Raw genomic sequence first — 27,324 nt, forward strand, 5'->3', positions numbered from 1 at the left:
GATACTGTTTGAAAATTAGTCTCAATTTCCTTGTAATTATTTCAGTTTCAAAAAAGTATCTAAGTATCTACAAAAGCCATAGTTACTCTGAATACCAGCAATGCAGACCTCACTGGGGACGAGAAAAGAAGGAGGCTCTGGGGAGCCTCTCCACAAATGGAGCTGTAGTGTCTGAACTCTCTGAACGTTCTAGAGGCTCCTGCTAACTTCTCCTTTGAAGACTCAACAGCAGCAAGCTATGGGTTTCCATGTATCTAGACCTATTCCAAAGGTCAGCTCTTTCAAAACGTCATATGCCTTTTGCCAAGAGTCTGGGGACCACATGTTTCTTAAGGTATCTCCAGAGTTTCAGCTGGACAGTCAGAAAGCTGTAGGCATCTAAAAGTTGTAAACCAATGAATTAGAGCAATCTTAAAATCAGATATGAAGCATTCAATCTTGACTTCCCTGAAATTAACTAAATGCATAGATAGGTATTAAGATTTTCCATAATAAAAATACTTGCATATTGGATTTGTGTATAATACTGCCATTACTCTAAAAGGTGTAGGAAGACAGATGACATGAAATCTACAAAGGTAGTTGAAAAGTCCATTCATAAAACTTTTATTCCACTTACATCAACTTAATACACATGTTCTGAACAGTTATGCTTGGATTGTTCATGAAAATTTCATAAGACATTAAACAAAGCTAGCCATCATCTCAAGTTATTTCCCTGTTAACTATTTTTACAGCACATGCATGTTAGGCAAGTATCAAAAAAAAAAAATCACAAAAGCAAAAAACCTAAAAAAGTTAAATACATGGGTTTTTGTTTTACTGCTGTGCTCGATATACAGTGTCATTATGGATATCAAGCAATTCATTTTTTACTGCATCTTTACTTGTACATTTGTTCTTAGGTTGCTTAAACCATTTAAATACAAATAAAATGTGTAGCAAAAATAATGAAAGCAACAGCAGGTAACTTTACAAATAATGGAATGTGAACCGTTTCTCTGTCCTTCTCTAGAGAAAGTTGACTGGGTTATCAAACTGTCTTAAGGAACACTTCAGCTGCAATCAAAGATGTACACTTGATTGGTATATTCCACAGATTTCACATGTTGACTTGACATGCAATATCTATGGGACATCAGTTTATTCACAGCCATGTGTGCTCCAGCTTGAATATTCACGCTAACTACACCTGTGGCTGCAACTGATCATCCCTTTTTTCCATCATGACAGACCAATATGCAAGCAGTCATCTTTGCTTGACATAGAAAGCTGTTTTAACACTGGCCTTGTGGGAAGCCACAATGTACCAAAAGTACTATGCCAAACATTTAAAACTCGTATAAAAATTTCACAACCCTATATTGGCCACCTCAGATGAAAACAGATAAATTCCCCAAATGTTAACTGGCTCTATTCCCCTAATATTAAACAAAACCACATGGGAAATATAGAAATCCAAATAGAAGTAACATAAACCTGTCAAATCGTAAACAAAAACTATTTGTGGGACAGCATGGATGACAAATGGTCTACTGTGTAAATTTCAGAATGAGGCAGACGGAAGTTGGAAGGCTGGTTAATTCTCCCCTCCTTCTCCTGCTTCAGCTTCATCTCCTTGGGTATCCGATGTCCACAACTGTTTGGAAAAGAGAGTAAAATATGTAAGATATTACCATTTATGACTAATAATTAATAAGGAAATATCAGGAAGAAAGCTTACTACTTAAATAATAATTTTGTAAGAGGTCCTACTAAGCACCATGGGAAAAAAAAAGCAGCACACATTAACATATTTATTGGCCATTACAAAATGGAAATCTAGTCCTACGTGACCCAACCCTACACTGCATTTAGTGAGCAAGTTCATGAACAGTCAAAACCAAAGTCTCATATCCACAAGGCTCACTAAAATACAATTACAAGCAGGCAAGAATCAGACCTATAAAACAGATACATGAGACTCTGGAACTAACAATACTTGGTTTCTGTGGATTTGTACCTTCTCCTCAAGTGAGCTTTATGCATCTTTCTGAAGGAAGAGCTTCAGTAAAAGTCTCTCTCCACATCCAACACTACAGTGAATGCTACCTTTTCTTCAGAACAGGCATCTGCACTATTTTTGGGTTTGTTTTGGGGGGGTTTGGGTTTTGTTTTTTTTTTAAACCCTAAACACTCACCGAAGTATCTATGCCTTAGTTCTATTTAGTCAGTTGCACCTTCCTTCAGCAACTTTTGGAATATAGATCTTCCAAACTTGGAGGGCAGACCAAGGAGGGAAGAAAATCAGGCTAAGCATGCAGTATGCATAAAATCTTATTTTCAGCTCCATAAAAATTATACTAAGGAGCCATCTATCAAGATTAAGCACCAAATAAGGAAACTAAGAATTAGTTCCAGAGCAACACCCAGGGCAAAGAAATTATTTTGTGAACCAATATTTTGCCACGCTTGCTGCTTCCAAACTATTACCAGCCCAGTATGATTTGTAATCTCTCGCTTTATGGAGTTACAGCAGCATTAACTGAATCCTTCACGCTCTATAGCATAAGGTGGTAAAACTCAAGAACAACTAATTCTCTCTCTGCCTATAGTGTTACACCACTAAAGTCTCACAAGATGCTTAAAAAAAAAAAAAAACAACAATCCATCATCGAAAACATTTTACCTTTTCCAGGAGTACAAGACAATAGAGAAACCTGCGCAGCCTTGTTCTTGGTCTGAACATAATATATGATATCTACACTTCATGTTCCTTTCTGAAGGCATTAAGCAACAAGTTGTTTTACCAGAGACAACAGCATACTAGTCTGTTTCTAGACCCTGCACTACATTCTACGTTACATTATTATAATACTAAATTAGTCTCAATTTCAGTGCTATTCCTATAAGAAACAGTCAGTAACAACAGTTTTATCAGAATTTTATCAGAGGCTTCTATCCTAAATCTTCACCTCCAGTATATCTAGAGATATGTACATATACGTATCTTTATTCATTAAATAAAAGGGGCTGACTGCTATGAAAGGAGGATTACCAACTGAGAGCACAGTTTAATGAATCTGCTTGGGAAAAAAAACCCTTAGGGGGAAGGGATGCTTTTCTTTTTTTTTTAATTAAAGAAAACAAAACAATTTCATAACAGAGAAAAGAAGGCATTATCTAGCAATCCCAGTAAAACAGATTTTGACTTGGTATGTTAAACAACCCTCTGAACACTTCTCTGCCTTCAGTCCCTGCTGAGAATGAACAGAATCTCTTCCTCCCTACAAGACTCAATGTAAAAAAGAATCAACAACTGAGGAAGCCACTCCTGCACATAACTGATCAACATGCTGAATCACTGTCAAAAGCCTACCTCACAGATTGTAACAGACTTGCATAACTAGCAAAACAGACTTTTCTTACATTTATGAAATTCATTGCAATCTTTGTCAGTCACACATACATCAACAGTTATTTTCTACCTCAAGGAGCTGTGGAAAAAACATGGAATCGGTGCACTCATACAGGATTACGGTAACCATTTAAGGCAAGACATGTAATCAATAATATGGAATCCTGCATCTGTCTACAGCTTTCTCCCTTTTAATGAAACCTCATATCAATTATCAGGCCTACCGCTGTAATTCACACACTATGGTAGCTCAGTCCAACTTTTGCTCTTGTATGAAACAACTTGCTTTGCAACTGCTATGACAAGCTTTACATTATTTTTACTGGGAAGCTAGCAATTAAAGTCAGCTTCTATTCTCTATTTCAATACCACTCATTCAGAGGACAGCTCTTGAGCAATCTCACTCAAGGGGACAGTACACACAGACATGGAGAGCAATGCCAACCCTGTATCTGTCTCCATTACAGGGGTTGAGAAATCTCTTCCATTTGTTTTGTAAGCAACAGCTGGAACAATCTCAAGTAGTTTTTTCAGCAGTGTTAAGTTACCATTCTAGTAGAAATGGTTCCAAGAAACGGGGAAATAGTGTTGGAAACAAAAGCAGAAAATAAGGCAACTGCAATTTTATGCAACTGTACAACTTTACTTCTACTTATGTTAAAAGTCCAGCTGTTTTGTAAAGGTCTCTGGTATTCTTCCAGTACTTAAAGGAAAGATGGGGAGGGACTCTTTATCAGGCAGTATAGTGACAGTCACGGTTTTACACTGAAAGAGAGTGAATTTAGATTAGATATTATGAAGAAAAAAAATCTTTCCTGTGAGGGTGGCGAGACACTGGCACAGGTTGCCCAGGGACGCTGTGGCTGCCCCCTCCCTGGCAGTGTTCCAGGCCAGGTTGGACGGGGCTTTGAGCAACCTGGGCTAGCGGAAGGTGTCCCTGCCCATGGCAGGGGGGTTGGAACTAGATTAACTTTAAGATCCCTTCCAACCCAAGCCATTCTATGATATCAGACACACAGAATGTGAACAAGGGGCTACATCTGGTTATAAGAGGCACTTCTTATTTTTTCAGTGTTTGCAGCTCTTCCCACCAATAAGTGGGGAGTGAACTACGCCATTAATGACGCTGTTGCATATTTGCTCATATTTTGTTTCACTGGCTTTAGATGTTTATCTTTGCCAGTTCTGAAGTTCAAAGTAGGTTAAACACCAACTTTTCTCCCTCCCCCACCCCAAGATGAAGATTTTGATTACTCTGACAGAGCAACACTATCAATCCATAACTTATACCACAGACAGTTATGAGTCCAAGGAAAAAAATTAAGACAGTTGTTTTATGACTGCCATGAAAATAGCCTGGCTAGCACTGACACAATTTCAGCTTTACCAAAATTAAAACTAAACATAAAACCCCAAACAACAGGTCCTTAAACGACTTGCTAGCTTTGTTTGCAGTTTTCATGTAGGACCTATTCCTTGCACACACAATCACACAGAATAAGCTATATGAAATTTGATGTAAGTCTTGAAGAGGCAAATATGACTGTATTCTCAAATGCTGTTTAACAAAAGGTAATAGCTTTGCTAGTCACAGTCCAGACTATGTCACTTAGACGTGCTAAATTCCTTGAATAAAAAAACCCAGAAAAATTTGGTCAACTTGTCATCTGTCAGAAAGCTGTGTTACTTAGCATGCAGACAAAAGAAGACTAGCTCAGAAACATGATGTAAACTCATCTGTAAGTGACAGACACAGCTCCACAGTCAAGAATGAACAGGACAACTCCGATTGCCACAAAAACCGATCTCGTTACCAACAATATGCAAACTTTAGTGATACTCACTGTCAAGTTGTCTCTCAGTAACTGCATTATTAGCGTGCTGTCTTTGTATGACTCTTCACTTAATGTATCAAGTTCAGCAATTGCTTCATCAAAAGCCTAGTGTTATAAAAACAAACAACTCCATTGGCCATGGGACAAAAGGTTATGCAAATGATTTAAATGCCATTCCCCCCATAGACTTACCGTTTTTGCAAGGGAACAGGCTTTCTCTGGGGAATTGAGAATCTCGTAATAAAACACAGAGAAGTTCAGAGCCAGGCCTAATCTGATAGGATGTGTTGGCTGCATCTCCTTTTTACTGATTTCAAAAGCTTCTTGATATGCTTGTTGTGATTGCTCCACTATCCCTTTGGGGAAAAAACAAACACACACAAAAACCACAACAAGTAAGTAATTCACACACTGTATTCTGCCATACAATCAGAACTGTGTTTGTGCTTGCATGAACGAAGTGTGTTAAGAGTGAATGACTGCGAATGAGCACTTTATCTAACAAGTCACTATGTTAAGATTTTATTAAATTACTTTTCAAAATTATTTTAAAAAAAGAAAGTTGTCATTGATCAAAGGTTTGAATCTCCTCCTGCCACCCTGTGACTACTTGTATTTACAAATGTTTGCAGTTTTGTACCACTTAAGGAACATAAACCCCATTACCTAAATGGAAAGGTACAAAATTGAAGTTTTAGCTACACACAGGTTTAATAGTACAATTTCAATGTCTTTAAACACTGCAAGCATTACAGATCCACATTTTAGTTCCAGGAAACACCAGTGACCTTTGCCTACCATGCTGAACCCTTTCTGAAACAGTCATCTATGAATTTCCATTCAAATTGCTTGGCAAAGATAGTGTGGCATACCTCAACTCGTATTAAATATGTATTTTTAAAAGCTTCCAACACAGACCCATTTCCAATACAGATATCAAAAGCATTTTTACCTAAAAGTTCTAGTCCCTATAAACTTTGAATTCAGGGAGAAAAATTAACAGTCGGGCTCTTTTTTTAGAAATCAATCTTGTACTATTGAGCCAATTAAGTGAATAGCAAAAGTTATAAACTTGGCAGAAAAAAACAACTATAATGTGTATACTAAGACTGAAGAAGACACAGTTTCCATTCTCACTGAACTCACTTGAACTTAGAGCAGACTATGTCTGCACAAGTCAGAGATCATGGCCCAACACAGCCCACAAGCTGGACTATGCCCTTGATGACTGCAGAAGGCAAGAGACCCGCTAGACACTGAGCACAAAGGGACCATTGTTCCTGCACCCTCCAAGGCTGTTAACAGCATCTGAGAAAAAGGTGGGCAGGAAGTCATTCAATTCAGATGCAAAAGGACTCCAATCCTAACATTTCTGGATTAAAAATGCATCCAGTGTGATCTCTGCAAGAGCACCAGTCACATGTATTCAAAAATAAAGAAAGGAATTTCAGGCTAAGGACTCAAAACCAGATCAGTATTTAAGTCAAAAGTACTCAGTCTGAGAATAAGTGAATACCAATATACTCAATGTCTATGCAATCTCTATTTGTTCACCTTTATGTATTCACAATAATTACACCATATTGCCCTCTCCAGCATGGAAGAGGGAGGACACTCACCGCACAATTATTCAACACTTTGTCCTCTCTACACTCATCACTAATAACGGAGTGCTTCAGAAAAATCAGACAACTGCCATAATACCTTGGAAGTGACCAGAAGTTGGTACATTACAGTTGAGAAGAACTGGGTTTACTGTAAATTAAATTTAGAAACGGTGAGAAGTGTTTTACTCTTCTCACAATGGAAAAGGCTTAGAAAATGGCACTGTTTAGGAAAGGCAAAACAAGCAGCATGAAAAACAAGTAACTTCAAGGAATGAAGCCGAGCATTTCTTTAATAATTTTTCTTTAACATAAATAACGTTCCAAAAACTCCCACGTTTTTTTTCCTTATTTGAGAAAATATTTGACAGTGATATGAGGAACTAAGTGCAAAATCTAATGTATACTGTTAATTTTTAAATCTATCATCCTGGACAATAAAGTTGCAAGATTTTTAACCCTGAATTCTTTAGAAAGTGTTGTACAGTTCCAAAGTTCAAAGCTAAAATAGTTGGGTGGAGGTACCTGCTTGACATTCCTGTCCACTAGACTGCCATAAGAAAACCCCAGTTGATACAATAAACAGTCTGGTTTAAGAAGATAAAAATCCAATTCCTAGAGTTGGGAGCTTTATACCATTGCTGTATTTGCTGCAAAAGGCTGAAAATACTATCCAACTAAACAGCCATTATTTCCTAAACAATAATTATCTACTGCTCTTCTTCAAGGTCACAGACAGCACACAGGAAAAGCCTACGAGATGAAACACCTGGTGGTGTGTGTGTAAATAATTTTTTTTAAAAAATCTTATATTTAGGAGCCATAGCAACTAGGAGCTATACAGGCTTTCCAAAAATTTTCTTCACCTTGAAACCCACTAAAAACTGCTCAGCCAGGAGACTGGGTTAAATAAAAAATGAACTTCAAAATCACTTTAAACAAAGATTTTCACAGTCTAATTTTAGAGCCTGTAACTTAATTCTCAACAGAAAAAATCCTTCAGACTGAAAATATTGTACCTTCTATGCATGTGAATAGAAATTACTAAAAGGAAAATATAATTACGCTCTGTACAGTACCCAGTACACATGCAATTCTGTAGTCACCCAGACTGGGTCAGTTGCATGCAGTAAGCATCAGGAATCAAATCAAGCCCATCATACTTAGTATCTTTATGCAACTCCCTATTATCTAGCATAGCATACATGGGAAACTGGGCTACCCTACGTAATGTGGATATAACACATATGCCAGAAAGCTAAAGCTATGACCTTGACATTATTTCAAGTCTGTTTCACCTCTATACCAAACTCAATCTAGTTCCTGTGAAGTCACACAGACATCCTTGTGTATCATACCAGGAGAGATTATTAGCTTAAGAGCAGCACAAGGCCACGGGGACACTATGTGTTCAACAGCAAGGTAAGGACTCTAGCAAGTCCTACAAAAGGGCAGAGTGCTACCGAGCGTCAGCTGCACAGCTTGCCACTAACCCCCAGGGGTCCCAAGTCCATGCATTCAGATTGTGGGCACACTCCCAAGCACCCTGTATTTCTGCAGGCTGAGTGTGGACTAAGCTGAGTCTGCAAGAAAACAGCTCAGGGCCTGCACAAGTTACCAGACTGGGCTCTGTGCTGAAGTGTGCTGCTCTTCAGGGCATGCTGCCACCAGTCCTAAACTGGCTCCAGGAAACAGCTTCACACTGTTTGCAATGAGCTGTATCTAAACATAATGTATTGTTCCGAACTGAAGATGACTCTGCATGGAGTCAGCATGTTGTTAGGGTGTCTCTTCAACTACTGCAGTTAAGCCACCTAATAGATAAGTGCCCTATATTAACTTTTCTAACTAAATTTAGGTGAAGGCAACTTACCTGCAACTATGACAAGCTGCTTACATGAAGATACAAGAAACTTGAGGAAATAAAAAACATTTGAACATTATACTATCATGGTTATGAAAGAAATTACTAAAGATTAGTAAAATCAGTTTTATTAACCCTTTTTTTCCCCTCCAGATGGTTTCTAGTCTCTTTGCTCACTGAACCTACGCACACTTTGTATTCCGTAGACATGCAGAAGAAATAGCAATACTGCAAAAATCTACAAGACTCTGTTCCGCTACAAAGAGGTAAAAACCCAATATTCAGCCACCGAGGCAGAAGATGCATAAACCTGTACTGCAGTGATAAACCAGATACATGCATGCCTAAACTGTAGTTGATTTCAAGACTTCGTGAGCAAATACCTGTTCCCTGCTTCAAATGGCAGAGGAACATGGAAACTTTCATAACTCATTTGAAAGCCCAACAACCTATGATTTTTCTTCAGAAAACAGGAAGCCTATTACTAAGGAAATTCACACCCAAATCAAAATTATTCTAAAATTAGTCATGTCACCACCCCACCGAAAGCAATCGAATTTGACAATATTTAGCCACAAGCTGACATACAATACCTTTCTTGTCATCTCCAGCAGCCACCTCAGCCAAGTAACGGTAGTAGTCTCCTTTCATTTTCAAATAGAAAACTTTACTTTCTGCTTGCGAAGCATTAGGGATCAAGAACTTTTCCAACAGAGACTAAAAAAGAAACAAAGAACATAGTGTTTTGAACATACGTACTTTTACAGCATGCTGAACCAACAATTCAATTATATTACAATCTATTTCAAAGTCAAGACAGCTTTACTTTCAGCCAATTTTTTTTCACATCCTACATAGCATATTCAGCTAAAACGTGTTCTGGATCACAATTCTAGGTGCAAAAAGGAATGCTGCATGCTGTGACTCAATGGGGAGAAGGCGGCTGTGTTAATTTAGCAGAGGAGTCTTGCATGACCAAAGGAAGGGTTTCTATAAGACATTATACAGTTACCTGACAAAAATAAGGTAATCCAAAGGGTCTGGGCAGAAGATACACAACACAAGAAAGTCTGCATCCACAGAAGATAATAAAAGGATTTGAAGTATCAGCTGTCAAATCAGAGACCCAAATATCTTACATAAACAGGCAATAAATAAGCCTCATTAACCTAGTTCCCATTAACTGGAACACTGTACTGGCATGGCAAAACAAGAAACTGCAAGGTGAACCAGGATTCTTGCATTTCCAGACAGCTGACAATGTCACTGTCAGCAATACAGCACTGAAAAGGATCCTCTACTTGACTTTATGTGCTGTCCTAACAAGTGTTTCCTCTATCTTCCAAAGCAAAGGTACCTGTCTTGGAGTCACTCCACAAAATCCTCCCTGTGGGCTGCCAGTTAAGACCAGGTTTTTCTAGATTATTCTAACTACTTATTAAATTAATATAGCAAGTTCCCATCTGAGGCAGTCATGTAATTTAGCAAGAGTTCTATTATGATGAAAAGAAAAAAAGGAAAAAAAAAAATCACTAGCTCCAACACATTTAGTCAAATCAAGATACAAGCTTGTCAAACTTCTTGATACTTAATGTTTTAAGTCAGACTTTGAAAGAAAAGCCAGTTATTTAAAAGCCAGAAAAAGTACAGAAGCGCTCTTGAATACTCAAAATTAAATCCGAAGCTGTTACATATACTTTGCTAAGGCTATGTAGCAAATAATTTTTTAAAAGAGGTTTTAGTCAGAATTTTTAGGTGTCTTTTTCCCCTGTAAGTTAGGTGACTGACAATTCAGTTTTTCCTCACTGTTTTATTTCCAATGACTCCACAGAAACGGACAATCTAATTCAGTTCCAACCTATGGAATGATGGCTGCTTTACAGCACTGTCCTCTAGATAGCACCCTGCAGTGAATATAGCTTACATGATGTACTCCTGGGAGAGCCATACCTTGAATATGGTAGGCTGTAACCACAGTACTGTGACACAGGCACCCGTGGTACCTGCTCTGCTTAACAGGCCAACTGACATAAAACTACAGAAAACCTTAATTCACAGAAAGAACAAGAAGAGTAAACAAGTTGGGTTGGTCCTTTGGTGTTGTTTGTTGTTCGTTTTTTTGGTTTTGTTTTTTAAATTGAAGTAGTGCTACTTCATTTATATAAATGATTAGTATTTAGTCTGGTAGACTCAAACTTACATGAAACCCATCAAAATGAAGTAACCTAATATGGCAGCTCTATTTCTATCTCAGCAGATAAGGTAATGAAGAAGTCTGGCTGACAGAAATCAAAGCCGGACAAGGTTCCACTACGCCTATGCTCCAATGAGATAAAAACCTGTTAGTGGACTTTATTGGCTTCAACATAATGGAAGGTATTTATTCAATCAGCTTTAGTCTTCAGTATTTTCAGTATTGTGGGGGGTTGGTATATAGCTTCATTTTATAACCATGCAGGCAGACATCGAAAAATGCTGTGCGTCCTTGCTTCCCATCCGAATGACAGCAGAGACAATCTTTTGGCAACACTGGGAACACTACACGAGCAAGTTGGTGGCAGCAGTATTTTCATGGAGTCAGTTGAAAGGGGTACCCAGCTGCCTCACGGCAACGGTGCTCTCCTGGAGGGCATACCACTATGTGAGAACAAGGGTTCAGAGCCACCTCTGCCCCAGTGTGCTGGCGCAAAGCAGAAGGCCATAAGGTACATGGTTTCACACACTTCATCTCTCTAATGACTTACACGCTCTGTTCTCACCATTAGAGCGCTTCAGGATTCACAGCTATGACATTTTTCATGAGTGCCAAGAAACTCCAACTTCAGTGACAATTGAAGGTTACCAGCTACTGAGAATAAGGCTCCTTATTAGTTTTTCTCTGTAGGACTGCAATTAAGTCAGGTGTATCAGTCTGCACCAACCCTTCTGGCACCATGCGGAGTTGCCCTCCTTGTACCCTTCATTAACTGGTCAGACCAAGATGTTTTCAGTGATTCTAGAAATACAAATTATTCATCATCTGTATAGAAGGTTGTTTGACTAAATACATCTCTGCTCACTCCCATACCAGTAACCAAACCTAAACTTCACTTAGGTCACAAATGAGGTAAAGTTCTTTGCAAACATCTGAGTGGGTAAATTGCACCAGCAGACAGAGAAAAGTCTACCAATTGAGAAAGTCTTCCTCATCAGATAGATACTAGCAGGGCAATAGCAGCTTGGACAGTGCATAACCTTGTACTGAGAAAATTTTAAACCCATGTTGAATTTAGAAGACTGAAGAATGAAGAATATCCCTTTGAACAGATATTCATAGAATATAGCCTATGCAAAGAGACTCTGACTCCAAGACTGCACTGGTAGCTTGCTCATATCTGGATGAAAGACTCTACTCTGTACAAAGAACACATAGGACTGGGAGGCCACATATCTTTGTGAGAATTTTATTTATGCCAAATGCTTCATAAACAGTAACAACAAAACCTGAAAGTGAATTAACATTTAAAAACTAGCATGTGAAATTACTGAAAGGAGATCTCTTCCCTATTATTTAGCTAGTACTAGATATTCAGTTCCTCCTGTTTGTACCAGTCTTTATTTCAGGATATATTTTCTTTCACTGTTATAAGTAAACAAAAAACACTCCTTTAAAGTTAGGCTGAAGATTCAGAGTACACTGATCAATCCTAGAGTGGCTGTGAAAGCCCCAATCTGTATGGAGGTGGTGTGGCTACAAAAAGCCATACAGATGAGACCACTAAAACTACTGACCTTTTAGAGTTCAATTACAGAAGAGAACATAAAGTGTTAGGCATAACAAATGGCATAACCCTTCTCACACTTTGTTACCTGCTAACACATCTGCTTATGGGTAATACTATTTTTTTTCCCCATAGCTCTAACTACAAAGCTTCTCTGGAGGATACAATTTTTTCCACAAGGAGGAATATCTTGATACTTAAGTCCTGTTAATGGGTTCCACTTGTCCAAAACAGAAGAAACAGGAACAAGAACTGTTTCAATAGTACCACCCATATGTGCCTATCTTCTCTCTCCTTTATCAGCTGACATGACAATGTTTATCAGTACAGGAGCTGATCAACCTACAGGCTACTGAAGTGCTAACAGCCAGTCCAGGACTGGACCAACAAGCTGATGGGTAATTATCAAGTTAGTTAGGTGATCAGCATTACTGAAATGCATACAACACCCTGACAACTGAAGTCCATACAGCACAGGTATATTATAGCTACATGGTATGTAGCTAAGCCCTCATGCTCATTCATCACATTCCTGCTATTGTGCAAAATTCCCATCCATTTTTTATGTATGCTAATATGTACTAACTACAACTCCACGGGCAGTTAATTACAGTGCCTCAATCAGAACCTGGTAGAAACAGCTTTTTAAACAAAACCAAAACACCACTCTCTGCCCCATGAACCCCACAACTACTCAGACGTAATTGTCAGAACTTTTAATTTGACAGCAAGAATCTAACTGCTGTGAAACCAACCATAGCACTGTAGTCAATTAGGCAGATGCAGCAGCATCTCAGAGCACATTTCAGCCAAAACCTGTAACATCTTGTACAAGTGCTTCTAATACTTTTCAGAGCAAAGTCATACACAGTCTTTCCAGAAAGACTTCATGGAAAATTATTACTTAAAAAAAAAACCCAAAAATGCATGTACTAAATTTGAATATCAACTCTTACTAATAAGCCAGCTGTTAAAAGATCAGGCTTCAACACTTCACAACTACAATTAACGATTAACAGCTTTCTGGTCCTCTGGACTGGAACAGACAGCACATTTGAACTCAGGAGACGTCAGCTATGCTCACACATACCATAGATAAGAAATCTCATAAATTTGGTACGTTTCCCCCATCCCAAGCAAGTACACACTAGACAAAAGTCTTTGTCTCCAAAGATACATAACAAAGGATGCATGCACACAACTGTATTATTCTACTGGTGAACTTCAATCTTGGCTTATTTTAAACACCAAACTAGAAAGAGATTCACTTCATTCTTACACACATTCTTTTGCCAGAGCAGGACACAGTCAACAGATGGCAACACCAAGCACAACGTGTTTTCTACCCATTTTGATGAAAGCCCTATGGACTCCTTCCTGTGGTTGTGCAAGATGAAGTCTGAAAGGTATGAGTTACCAGGCTTGGTTAGGAGTGTGAAGGAAGCATAACAAGTAGTAATTCCCTGTAACAAAAAAACCCCAACACCCAACCCTCTAGAAAAAGCCTGCCTGCTTCTTACTGCAAGTAGACATGCTTCAGTTTGTCAAGCTATGGTGAGAACTTCAGTTGAAGACAGGAAGGCAACCCATAAAGACTTGTATAGTCCTTTCCTGACACTCAAAGCCTTAAACTATCACTCTTTTAGAATTATTTGCTTACATCTTTGGCAAATGTCTTGTGTGGGCCAGAAGACTATTCCCAAATTCATCATAAGAGCATTAAAATCAATGCCTCAGTTTTGCCTTGTGTCTTATACTTCTGCACGTATTTCCCTTTATTAAAGGCTCAGTCTCAGCAAATGTATTGCCTGGGAGCTTTAGATAATTATTAATGCACTTGAGTATTGCATCCACAGCTCTACTTAAAATACTTCCCTCCTGACAAACAGGAGTGTAAGAATAAAATCACCAGGTTCTAGAAAGATACAGTTGTAAATGAGCAGGTAATATATACTTAAAACACTGAGAACAAGCAGCTTTGTTTTTAAGTACCAAAAATTAATTATTAAGATACATCATTAAGTAAAAACTCTAGAACTACTGGAGAAACAAAAAGATACTCCTTATACAAAAGAACCAAGCTGCAGAATGGCAAAAATACAAAAGAATACACTGGTAAACTTTAGGTAATTTAAATATCAGTTTTACTCAAGAGCTTACAAGGCAGGCCTTTTGTTTTCAAGCAGTATCAAAAGCCACCTGATATAACTATGACATTATTTCTAGTTTTGAAGATAAATTACACAGGAATATTAGCTGATCTTTAATTCACTTGTCACCCACCTGTGGTATATGGCATAGGGATGAAGACAACATGGAAGAACTATTTGTTTTATAAATTCATGGAAGACATGAAAGAAACAGCTGCGTTTTTTTTTTTTGTTTTTTTTTTTTTTTAGCTCAGCCTGAAACCTATTTCATACTAACTGACAATGGCCTAATATTTTCATGATGTAAGAAGCATGCCACTATCTTCAAGACAAAACAAGAACACAGGAGGGATTGTATTGGCTGACAGGACACTTCTGTCTACTGATCTACCTGCAACACTGACACAAAGAGGATGCCATTAGAAAACTACATAAAGAAAACAAGAAAATTTCATGCTTTTGTTAATCTCCATCAATGCAAAGGGACTTCCTGAGCTAGATGTGGTTTCTCTGACTGTAGGAACTTTCAACAGGCTTTCTGTCCACATTCCACACTTTGTCCAAACTCCCCTTACATCAGCATAACCTTAATACCCACAACACACTATTGAGAAGAATCTGTAGATACCTGACCAGCCGCACATGACAAAGTGTTACTTTTGTCTTAAATCTACTTCTTGATTTCATTTAAAAAAACCCTAAAAGTTTAGCTTACAGAAGCACTGGTGCTCAAGTCTGTATTTCTTTTAGAAGCCCACCAAATAACTTCAGATTATTTGAAGAGTTTCAGTACCATTTCCAAACAGGAATCAAAAGCCCCCACTGCACTTTCACACCATCCAGTTAGCGATTTACTTTGTTCTCCACAAAGGAACTAGGTGAGCAGGGGAGGAAGGAAAGAAAAAGAAGATCTGATGGATATGGAGAAAATGGACATCCAGCTGAAGCACTGCCATTTAATTGCTTGTTGTAACACAGTCTACTGAATCTTAAGATTCAGCTTTCCAGATGCATCAACATACCAACAGCAACCCTGAGCATATCAAGCTCCTCTTGTGTTCCAATGCCTCTAAGGCAACAACACTTACATTGCAGCAGGAGACACAAACCCACTCAGACTGCTGTTACAATGTCGACTTGCTGTTTTCTGACTATCTGTGCAGCTGAGCATGAGTATTTGAAAGAATTACACATACAAAGTATCAGGTGTACCTAGGGAGACATTCAAAATAAGTGTTTCCAGCTACACGCTGTGGGAAGAGCTACCTGTACTTGGTTTCACAGGGAACTCACTAACCAGCCAGCACAGTAACTGTAGCACACTTTTGTTAAACTGTTCTTTTAGAGACTACTATTTTAATGACAAAGTTATTAAAGTTGGCCACCTATGTAGGACAAGTTCAAGACACCTATCATTCCCATAAAAAACTAGCAAGTGATTTTCCATACACGTGTTTTCTGCCTCAGAACCAAAGTTAGGAAAGCTACTCAGGCAATAAAAACACCATGAGCAATTAGTTGCACTGTACAGATTTGCACACACACCACAAAGGCTTTAACCAAAACATCTGTGGCCAGTAGAAATTTTATTTACATGGCTGAATTGTTGGAGGAAAATGACAAATACTTGTATTTTTAAAGGGAATATTTTTAGACAATCCCTTCTCAAACCCAGGCTGCTTTTGAGACAGGCTCATTATGCTTCTTCTAATTACAGTACTACCCAGTGCCCAGAATCAGGGCTCTGCAACTGCTGCCTCATCAGTGACCTCCAACCCTCCTGGGAGAAAACCCAAAAGGACTGTTCTGCTGTCAGCATTCTACACCAGGCAAAAAACAAAGCCCTTTGTTTAAAGTTAGCTACAGATTTTTATCTACTCATTTGGTCACTAGAACAGGAACACAATAAAAGCTGTTGAATACTAGTGGCTGCTGTGGCACTGGAGATCTCTCTGGTAAAACATCTGCTGAAAAAAGAAGCAAGCTTGCTGCTTGTTCTTAGTACTAGTTATTCTCTCTTCCCATCAAATTGGCTGCCCACGCAGACAGCAGCAGAAGTTTGAAAAAGGTGAGAAGAAAAAGGTGGCTGGAAGAGACGAGGTGAGAAGGATGAGCCTCAGCAGGGAGTGGAATGCAGAATCTGAGACAAAAGACCTTCAGGGGACAGGGAGGAATTAGATTGCAGAGTTCATGCAACAGTGGGAGATATGACGTGTATAGGGACACCTGGGATTGATAAAGCATGAAAATGGTATACTTGATTAGCACTTTTGCTGTAGTCAATCTGGTGAAGACCTAGAAAGCGAAAAAAATGGAGGAAATGAGGCCTGAGTAAGAAGAGGGTAACTGAAAAAAGAACTAAAGGACTAATGGAGAAAGGGGAATCCTGTGTAATGAAGAATGGCAAAAAAAAAAAAATACTACTAAACTAGTGTAAAAGTGTTTCTTTAGAAAAGAGAACAAAAGCAGTATCATGTATGGGCAGGTGGAGGAAAACATGGAAGAAGTAGGACACCCTGAAAAGTCATCTTCATGATGACACGTATGCCGGAAGATAGAACTAAGTCAGTAAGAAGTAGGTGCACGCACTAAAACGCCTACAGGGTGCTTAGAGGGAAGGTATGGCATGTACAGATGGGCACACCACTGGCCTACATAAAAAGGATGGGAACTGAGGAACAGCATCTCAGTTCACACTTCTACAGCCACAGGTGTAGCTCTTCTTGCAGATATACCCTCCCCATCTTAGGCTATCATGCCCCTCAGTAGTTTTGCTTTCCAATTCATATTTATGGCAAGGGAAGCAAATATACTTAATATCAGGATATATTCTTTGAGATTATTCAAAAGACTTAAGTCCTTCATGCCGATCATTACACATTTTTACCAACGTATGCTTAACACACACGACAGTGAAGGAACCAGATCCTGAAGCACAGGCAAAATGCCCCTCCAGTTTAGTAACCAACTCTGAGAAAATTCATACCAAAGGCAGAAGCCAGTAAGACACCTAATAGAAAAATAATTAGGGTTAAAATAATTAATTTGTTGAGGCATTGTGATAGACATTAATATGCAAAACAAGTCTCTGCTGAGGGTCATGGCCAATACACAATTTTTACCTGGCTTGTTTTTGTTGGTTTTTTTTTTTTTGCATCATCTCATTAATTTATTTCTTGAATATTGCAACAAAAAAGAAAGGTGCCAAAAGCATTGATCATTATTCTTTGAAGAAGAACAACATCTTCGAGAAACTTGAGATAATACAAAATTGAAATCAACTGAGTTGGATGAGAATTTCTGCTAGACAAGTAGGTCTAAGATAGCTGTTGTGGCTATACTCCAAATCAGAACATGTTCTAGCTGCCTTAAGGCTCTGCAGTTTGGTCTCTGAAGATACACTACTAAAAACCCCCATAAACATGATGTAACACTTTTTATCCTTGATAAGAAACATAAGTATGAACCATTTATCTTTAGCAGCTTGCACTCTGAGATCTGAAACCTCCTGATGTAGACAATGTATCTATTAGTTCATTGTAGCATACAATGTTAATAAAAGCATTTTATTAGCAAAAATACCATTTTAGTGATGTAAGCCTACTCTACACTAGAATGCGATCAGTTAGAGATCAGATTCCCATTCTTAAATATTGTTACCTGCATTGTCACAACATCCAGAAAACCATCCCACCAACTCACAACTGCTTTCCTACCTCATGACTTGTATTAAATCTAATTTTAAAAATTAAGAATTTACTGTTCATCTCAGCTGCAGCATGAGTTATTATTGCTTCTCATTAGAAGAGGCATTGTCAATCTTCTGTCAGATTTCAAGAAAAATAATCAACTACACAAGAGCTGAAATTCAGCAAAAAACAAGTTTAAGAAATAAATCAACAATGTTAATGCTCTTCAGTCAACTTTGACAGCACAAGCTTTCTCAGTCTGTTTCAAAATGGTAGTCCTCTACTGCCTGAATGTACAACCACTTCACGTTCAGAGCCAGGAGCTGCTGTGTCTGCCTACAGCAAAGAACATGTAAAGTGTTTGAGAACCTGTTTCAGAAACACATAGTTCTGTCAATTACATGGTAACCAGACAGAAATTTCCAGATAGAATCAGAGAGTGTGGCATCTGTTTATACAAATGAACTAAGATAATGCACTAATTCTGCTCATATTCTAAATTTTATATTTCTACCACTTAGTTTTTCACAGGTACAGTAAAAGCTGGTACCTTAACAATGCAGTGTTTCCACTCTTAGACTTCTAAGTAACCAATCAGTGAAACAAACACACTTAGCAGCCTCACAAAATTAGAAGTACACACAGTGAAGTTCTTGCTTCAACAGCACGGAAGGAAGAGGAGAGTATCTGTCACAGGTGACTAAACTGATCAACTTACTTTATTTTGCTGCTTAGAACTGCCTATCAGCAGTAAGTGGATAAAGTACATGCACACTGAAGGTTGCTGTCAAAAAGCAAAATTACCTGGATGCTTTTTAACAGTATAAGCACTACATACTTTTTTAAAAAAACAAAGCCAGTTACTAGACATCAACACCAAGTGAAATTAATAGAGCAGACTATTGGTTATAGCAAAGATTTGTTCAATTTCCAAAAAATATAAGAGGATGTAGATATGTGTATACATTTATATACACACATGTGCACGCATAGCTAATCTAAGTATCAGAGGTAACTGCATATTTAAATATTATTTTTGCATTTATGCAGAGCACCTTACCTGACTTTATGATAAAAGGGTGCATTAAATACACATTATCAACATTATGAATGCACCTGTTGCTGTGTAAGTACAAGCTCATGCAGCCCAACCACCAGTAAATTACTTATATATGCTGGAATCTAAAATCCTTTCAAACATGAGCATGTTTCATGTCTTTATAAACAATTATACGAACAATGTAGAATAAATAAAAACCAACACAAGTTCGCATATTTGAGCTGATCCACGATGTTTTAATCCTCCACAATTCAACAGTTTTATTAAAAAAATAAAGACCATTTGCTTACAAAAATTAAAGGAAATTGCTCTAGTATAGGCAGTGCTTTCACTGCAGGGGGAAAAAAAAATAATTAAAAAAAGTATAAACCCAACATACAAAAAAAAACCAACCTACCCTGAAGGGGTGTAGCTACAACCAGTGAAGTGATTAAAAGATTAACAAAGTGAAATCATGAGGTTGATGCAAATTGCCTCAGCCTCCTACCTTCAATAAATGTGAGCAATTATACTAGCCAAACCCTAACTGAAAAAGCTAGATTTGGAGAGTTAATCAAAACCTTAAATTATAACCATCCTGGGAAGTTGGCAAACCCTGACTACATTTTGCTTTGCAATATATAAAAGTTCATCCAGAGAAGCATTAGTGAACCAGAGTTACTTGCAGATTTCCACATATACCACTAGCACATTAGCAATTACCATATTTTAATACAAATTTTAACCACTCGAGATGACATTTTGAGTTCTATATCCAGGTTTAGTCTCCACAGTATGAGACACATGGATATACTGAAGTGAGTCCAGTGTAGGCCACCAGCATGATTATGGTGCTGGAGCACATGATGTACAAGGCAAGGCTGAGAGAGCTGGGTTTCTTCAGCCTGAAAAGACCAGCAGATCTTACTGCCAAGTACTGTGCCAAGAGAAGATGGAACCAGACTCTTCCTAGAGGTCTACAGTGACATGACCAGAGGCAGCAGACAAGTTGGAACATGAGAAGTTCTGATTACATACAAGGATTTTGTTTTGTTTTCTTTTAACCATAAATATGACCAAATATTATGACAGGCTGCCTGGAGAGGTTGTGGAATCTCCATCCTTGAAGGTATTAAAAATTTGACTGGCAAGGTCTTGAACAGTGTGACCTAACTGGATCTGTTCTGAGTAGAATTGAACTAAGTGACCTCCCTTCCAACCTATTCAATCAAAACAACTTAAAATAATGACTAAGTTTTTCAAAACAAAGATTTAAGGAACCTAACACCTAGATTTCTGTAAATTAACCACCCCCCTTTTGCAATTGACATGCTGCCAATAGAAGCTTCTACAAACACCTCCCCTTCTTCTCCAACAGCATCAAATAAAGGACACAGGTCTCAAACAGAAACAAGTGCTGTCAAAAATAAAAAAAATTTGGGAAGCCTGAAGGAATCACAGAACTAAAGGTAAGCAATTTTCAGTGAGAGTACTGAATTTTTTGTTAGTATCAAGTATCTTCATAGCATAGGTCACATGATATTATCAGCCATTCAAGCTCATAAGCAATCACCTGCTTGCTAGCACCACTCTATAGGTTAGCTGTGCTCTTTGACCATCAGGAAGACACACTGAGCATACAACAGTTAACTTGTTCTAAAAAAAAAAAAAAGAAAAGTGCATATCAAAAAGCATATGGCTTCCTAGAGAGGACTAAATTTCCTAATCCTGTCATCAAAAATTAGTGCAGAAACAGGTTTTATGGAACACAGTAACTTATTAAGATGTTTGCAGGCAACTAGAAAATAGCCCCATGGTAATTTGAGAATGACGGCAATAGGCATTAATTCTGTGGTATGTTCTTTAAAAAGCCATTTAGATGCATTCTGAACAGAATTATGCTCCCTTCCCCCCAGTTAACTGCAGCCCCATGACAGATTACTAAACCTTCTCCTACTTTCCCTGCAAAACAACATACACATGACAGAATCACAAACCTAAAGTCACTTAGTCGAGATTTAACTGCACTTTCTCTTCTCACAACAATTACCACTTCTAAAAAGTGAAGCATCCATGACAAGTGCAAAGAAGTCTAAATAGTATAAACACACAAGTAGTACCATTTTATACTTCCAAGCATGAAGTTAGGAAGAAATAATGTGGGAAAGCAAGCAAACAATTCATCTTACTGAGATAGTCCTGAACAGGGCCATTAACCTGCAGCTTTTCTGGCAGGGGAGCAGCAGGGAAAAAGCAATGTGTAGCACCTACGTGTAACAGTAACTCCAGAATGCCCAAGGGCTGCCAAGGCTTCAGGAAGCTCTCTAGACCTTCAGGGGAACAATCAAAACGGAAAAGAAACAGTGAAACAGAGCACTTGGGCACTGCAAGCAAAGAGATCTACTTAAGGTATGACTGTGGGAGAGCTTGGGGGAGGAGGAGACAACACCCAGAAGACTGGACATGGGGGAAGAGCATGGGAACTGTCACAACATGGGAACCTCCTCACTGGAGGGCATGCAGGGAACTACTGATGGACATGTCAGCCTAGGGAAGAGAGTGGAACTGTCTAGAATTACATTCATACCAAAGTGGAGATAGTCAGTTGTGTTTTAAGTGATTAGTTTACATTTAGCTCGTATCAGAGACTGCCCGAAAGCTACTAGTGGTTCAGAGCTCCAGAGAACTTCCAACATGTAAGCAGTAATCAGATGTTAGCTATTCAGATCTCTCCATGCATTCTTCTCTGTACTTCAGAATAATCCTCATTAGCTGAAAAATTCATCATACTACAGATTTAATTTGAACCACTTCAGTTACAGCTCTGTTTCCCATCAACTGCAAAAAGCATTTTGAAGGAAATCCACACCTGCTATATTAATAACAATTTTTATTATGGAAATGACAAATAAAAGATCATTATACTGGTATTTTAGATAGACCCTCCCTTCTACTACAGAAAGTGAAACAGAATGTGAAGCACACACTTAGCTAACATGAGGAAAAATACTTAACAAAAAGCTTAATTTCCGGTATCAATACAAAATTTCTGAGTCTGGAAATTTTCTACAATACTCAAGTACATTTAAGATGTTCGAGTATGGCAATGTACTTCCTTCCCCACACACACTGTATTATTCTTTAAGAATTTGGAAGTTCAGTCTTTAATGTTACAGTGCATGGAACTTGTACTATGCACAACATGTCACAATTATTTGCAGTTTATCAGCACTACCAGGCCAACTCCAAATTAAGAGTCGGTTATGCTATACTTGAATATACTCCAGTGTATATGTGACAGAACTGGTGTTGTACCAAGAGATTTTAGGTGTCTTCTTTGTACAGCAGCACTCTGAGGCTGCAGCAAACAAGAGGACGAGTTCAGCTGTTTGTAGAGCTGTAGAGGTACTCCAGGGCAGGTTCAAGTGAGGGAAGATTTATGAAGTGGCAAGGATGCAGATGCTGGCTTTTCCTGCTTCAAGGCCAGTGTAAAGAAGAAAAATAAATGGTCGGACCTAACCCACATAACCACTGAAGTTTTTATCACTGAGGCTAATAGTCATGAAACAAGAAAAAAAAAAAAAAGTGTCCAGTATTAATTGCTCTTATTCATTCTAAGTTAGTGGAAGAGCTGGGAAAAGAACCCAGGCACAGTTTAGTATACTCTGTGTCTACTGAATTGGAGGAGCTATTTCTTCCAATCCAACAGTAATCTGATTCCAACAAAGGGGGGGGAAGAGAGTGCGAAGCTGCAGAGGAGCCAGCTTTGGCCACACTGCTAGTCACACACACATTCTCTTAATTGGTTTCCACCCTTCAACACTGAAGTTAGCACACCAGTCACTTCCACATTCGCTGTGACGTAACACCCCAGGGTATTAAATATTACTTAAGACCCTAGCAGGCAACTGAAGACACAACAGCTCAAACAGATTCACCGTCTTAATAAATGATAAAAAAGTTTCCAAGCTGCTTTTGTACTGTAATTGATAAGGCTCGTGACTGAAAGCTCTGAAAGTTTGTTAACACTTCAGGTCTTATTAATGGCATACTTTACACCACGCAAGACTTGGTAAGCCTTGTTTTTCACTTCTGTGAACAGTTATAGACTAGATTATGCAGTACAAAAATTACACAGGATCTTCTGAAGAAAAGCCCCATGTTCTACCTTTGGATGTAGTATTATTGTGCAAACTGCTGTTCACAAAAAACAATTAAATATGTCACCACAATTCTTTTTTCTCTGTTAAAGCAAAATGGATGTCAAATAAAGCAATAGTCAGTCATGTTTCTGAGTAAGAAGGTATGTCAACAGGATATTCCAATGAAGAAAACAATATGTTTCTGAATATGAATGTAATTCTTCAATGCAATTAGCAATGTCAAAGGTAGTGCATGACATCTGAGAGCATTTTTTGTTTTAATCAAGGGATAGGATTTAAAAGTTCTCAACTCTTTTTAAACCTAAGTCTAAAAAAGGAGTTTTATTACTGCTAATCACTGCCTAAGGCGCTGTTTCTTCTGGACAGTAATTTTCCCTTAATCTATTAAGAAAAACTGGACTGGCAACACTGAAGATTAGTAACACATTAGCTTCCTGAAAGTAGTAACATGTCAAAGAACAGTTACTTCTTTGAATATTGTATGTATCTTTCATTAACACAATGGGAAATTCAAGTCCATTTTGAGATTTGGAAGATATAACAAGATTCCCCACCCGTGTTCCCCCTCCTCCCAGATACTTTAGCCATTGGAAAGCTGAGGTTTAGGTTTAGATTTTATATTTAGCATGCACAATAAAAAGCTAGTTTTACCTCAGTCTAGTTTCCGTTATCAGAAAAAATGTAATTGCAAACACTAAGTTCTTCTAAAAGGGGTTTTCTAAGCCCAGTGATTTAAATGATTTCCCAGAAGTAGTTTACAGAAGAATTTCACATCACTCTGAAATGAAAGAATTCACCCCCAAGGACCTTCCCATTAATAAAATAATTAGTTTAAAAAAGAAACAATAATAAATTAGAACACCAGATTTGGATCCTTATTTCCCTAGTTTAAACACAGGTGCCACCACTTAAACACAACGAGAACTGGTAAATCAGTTCTTTCCTATGTGTAAGCTTGGCATTTCTGTTTTAATAGTGGAAGGTTAAGAGTTATCCTTAGACAAGATAAAACATACAAAACTGGGTGTGTTACAATAACCATGGAAGCCAGCCTAAACTGGAAGCCAAGACTTAGAGTTATCCGTGCCGACTCTTACACACCCTTGGAGAACCAGTCTTCTAGAAGCGATCACCACCCATGTCATTTAGTTATCGTACACAGCAAGCACAATTTATGCTATTCATTGATCTTAATTTTCATTTGACATCAGATCTTCAAGCACATACTCAGCTATTTAACACTTCCCTCATATCACATGTCATTCTGTCACCTCCAGGTACGTGATCCCTGTCACATATGGGATGACACACCAGCAGGGTCCACAGTACAGGGGACAATTCTACTGCTGACAGTAACATCTGCCTCACAAGCGGTCACAGGACTGGACATCCGTTAATCGTGTGCTTGCTGAAGCACCACAGGCATATGCAGTTGAAAAAAACCTGACAATCTGGAATAAGCATTTGAAAGTGGTTTGGATTTTGTAAACCAGTCTCCCAACAAAAATATAGGGTTATTTGCTGGGTACATGCACATTTTAACATAACTACAAGCCACAGAAAATGCCTAATTTGAACACTCCTTTAGTTTGCTACTAAAATTTTTAAGTTTAAGAGGGTATCACAGCATTTCTATTGCCTCTTCCTGCAGACAATTTTCTGCATGGCTGAGTCATAACTAACATTACATCATCTTACCCAGGGAGGGGCACAATTTCCGTAGAGTAAGAACTACCTCTTACAACTAGAGCAGCATACTGAAGTTGCAGAAATCAAAGTGATCTAGGATACAAAGTGATCTGACAGAGAAGGGTGGAAGACCCAAACTTGTATCTAGTTTCAAAGATATGTTGATTTTTCACAATTATTACTTTACATACCATAATGTTTCAACACATCTCCAAATTCATTAGCATTCATAACTATGATGATTTGTATATAAATAATCAATACATTAGAGAGAAAGAAAAGTAATTTTTAAAACCCTGTCATTCAGAAATAGCATAGGAGACCACAGCTCTACTGACAGACTATAAGTAGTCCCAGAGGGCCCAGCACCATTTACCCTGCAACTCTAAGTAAAAATGGATCAACAGTTTCATTATTTCTCACCAGCACATCATTGCAGATGTCTCTTAGCTCAGTCTCAATTTTCTCTCTGTATTCTCGAGCCATCTGCTGCTTTTTCTCAGCGCCTTCCGTCTTTTGTTCAATACTTGAGACGACTCTCCAAGATGACCTACGGGCTCCTACAACATTTTTATAGGCAACAGAGAGAAGATTCCTCTCTTCATTGGACAGCTCGGCTCCTTGCTCAGTCACAGACTTCATACAACTTGCCATGTCATCATATCTTTCAGCCTGCTCAGCCAGTTTGGCCTTCTGCACCAGCTCATTTTTATCCATGCTGATATTTCTAAAGAGGAAAAATAGTGAGGCATTATTCAGACATTGATCAAGGACAAATGTGTTTTACTTTCATATGCAGAACAACCATTCTCCAAGTAGTTTGGAACTGTAAGAGGTACAGCTGAAACCCAGAACACAAGGCATACAAGCACTCAATGCTCAAACACACGGATACATGGCTTGAGGACTTTACATTACTGCTTCCTCCTGAAAAACTGTTAATTTTAATGTTATTACTTTAATAAATGCAAATAAAAGCATCCAAAGTTGAACTGAAAGCAAATCACTATCTTATGCACATAAATGATCCTAGTTCTTTGCCATCACTCTCTCCTAAGACCATGTTCAAGCTGCAGCATCAACTGTATCCAATTATCAAGATAAAAAAATTGACAAATATCCACTAGAAGTTTTTCACAGGAGACTGAATAAAGACTAGACAAACAGTACCAGGCAATTATCTGTGCCTTAACAGAATCTTACAGTTACACGCAGAAATACTTGGCATAGTGATCTGCAAATCAAATCCCACACTGGGTGTTAAAGTCAGAATGCACCAAATATCTAAATTTCAAGGTGTACACCCTTCAACAATGTTAACCCCCTTTCCCAAAATGGGATACAGCAGATGTTCTGAGCCAAAGTACTGCTGCTCAGCCCGAGAGGCTATGCTTTCAGAGACAAAAGGAACTAATATTTTTTAAATAGTAAAAATTTCAACATCAGTGTTTGAGATAGCATGACCTGGCTGACATGCTTCATAACCCACATCTTATCAACACTTTAAAAAAATAAAATCAAGCTCTGCTTAACAGCAGTATTGGGTTTGGTTGTTTTTTGTTGGTTTTGGTTTTCTTTTTTGTACAGCAGGAAAGATTACTCCTCGCTCACCCACATCCTTTCATGTACCCTGACGATCATTCTGAGGCCCTGGCAATGTGCTTTGGGATACAGAACCCTCTAAAGTTTGACTAGATTATTTCAATTTTGGTCATGCATGCTTTATATATTTCTGTATGTTCCATACACGACAGTCCAGCATCTTAACCTTTAACCATTAACCTTTTTGTTATTTTGCATGAAGCTACCACAAACAATAGCAGCACTATCTTCCATTTCGGGATAAATTAAGCACGTTTTATTCCAGGCATCTGAAGGGTAAAGTTTTAGTAGCTCCTACCCCCAGCACCGGAGAACAAACTCAGCAGCTTGTTCTGCAGCGTTTGCAAACGTGCGTTGGGAACGGGACCGCCCGGTGAACAGCGGGGTTAAGGAGCCATTTTAAAGCACGGTTTTAGCTACGGTCATGTATCACCCGGCGCGATCAGGACGAGCGCGGTTAAAAGGCCAGCTCCAGGGCCAGTCCGGCGGGCCGCAGGCTGCTGCGGCACCCTCCTCCCCGGGCCGCCAGGC

General features: G+C 38.4%; 1 protein-coding gene across 1 annotated transcript; it reads right to left on the reverse strand.

The window, feature by feature from the left end:
- Nucleotides 1-579: 579 nt before the first annotated feature.
- Nucleotides 580-26,120, reverse strand: YWHAZ (tyrosine 3-monooxygenase/tryptophan 5-monooxygenase activation protein zeta). Its single transcript, XM_026841943.1, has 5 exons — nucleotides 25,615-26,120; nucleotides 9,294-9,417; nucleotides 5,425-5,588; nucleotides 5,242-5,337; nucleotides 580-1,639 (listed from the first exon to the last, which is right to left on the reverse strand). Exons 1-5 carry the CDS (start codon nucleotides 25,906-25,908, stop codon nucleotides 1,580-1,582), a joined length of 738 nt encoding a protein of 245 aa, XP_026697744.1. The 5' UTR covers nucleotides 25,909-26,120; the 3' UTR covers nucleotides 580-1,579.
- Between the last annotated feature and the right edge of the window lie 1,204 nt (nucleotides 26,121-27,324).

This window comes from Athene cunicularia (assembly GCF_003259725.1).
Source record: "Athene cunicularia isolate RWA chromosome 2 unlocalized genomic scaffold, athCun1 chr2_part1, whole genome shotgun sequence".
Taxonomy (NCBI): domain Eukaryota; kingdom Metazoa; phylum Chordata; class Aves; order Strigiformes; family Strigidae; genus Athene; species Athene cunicularia.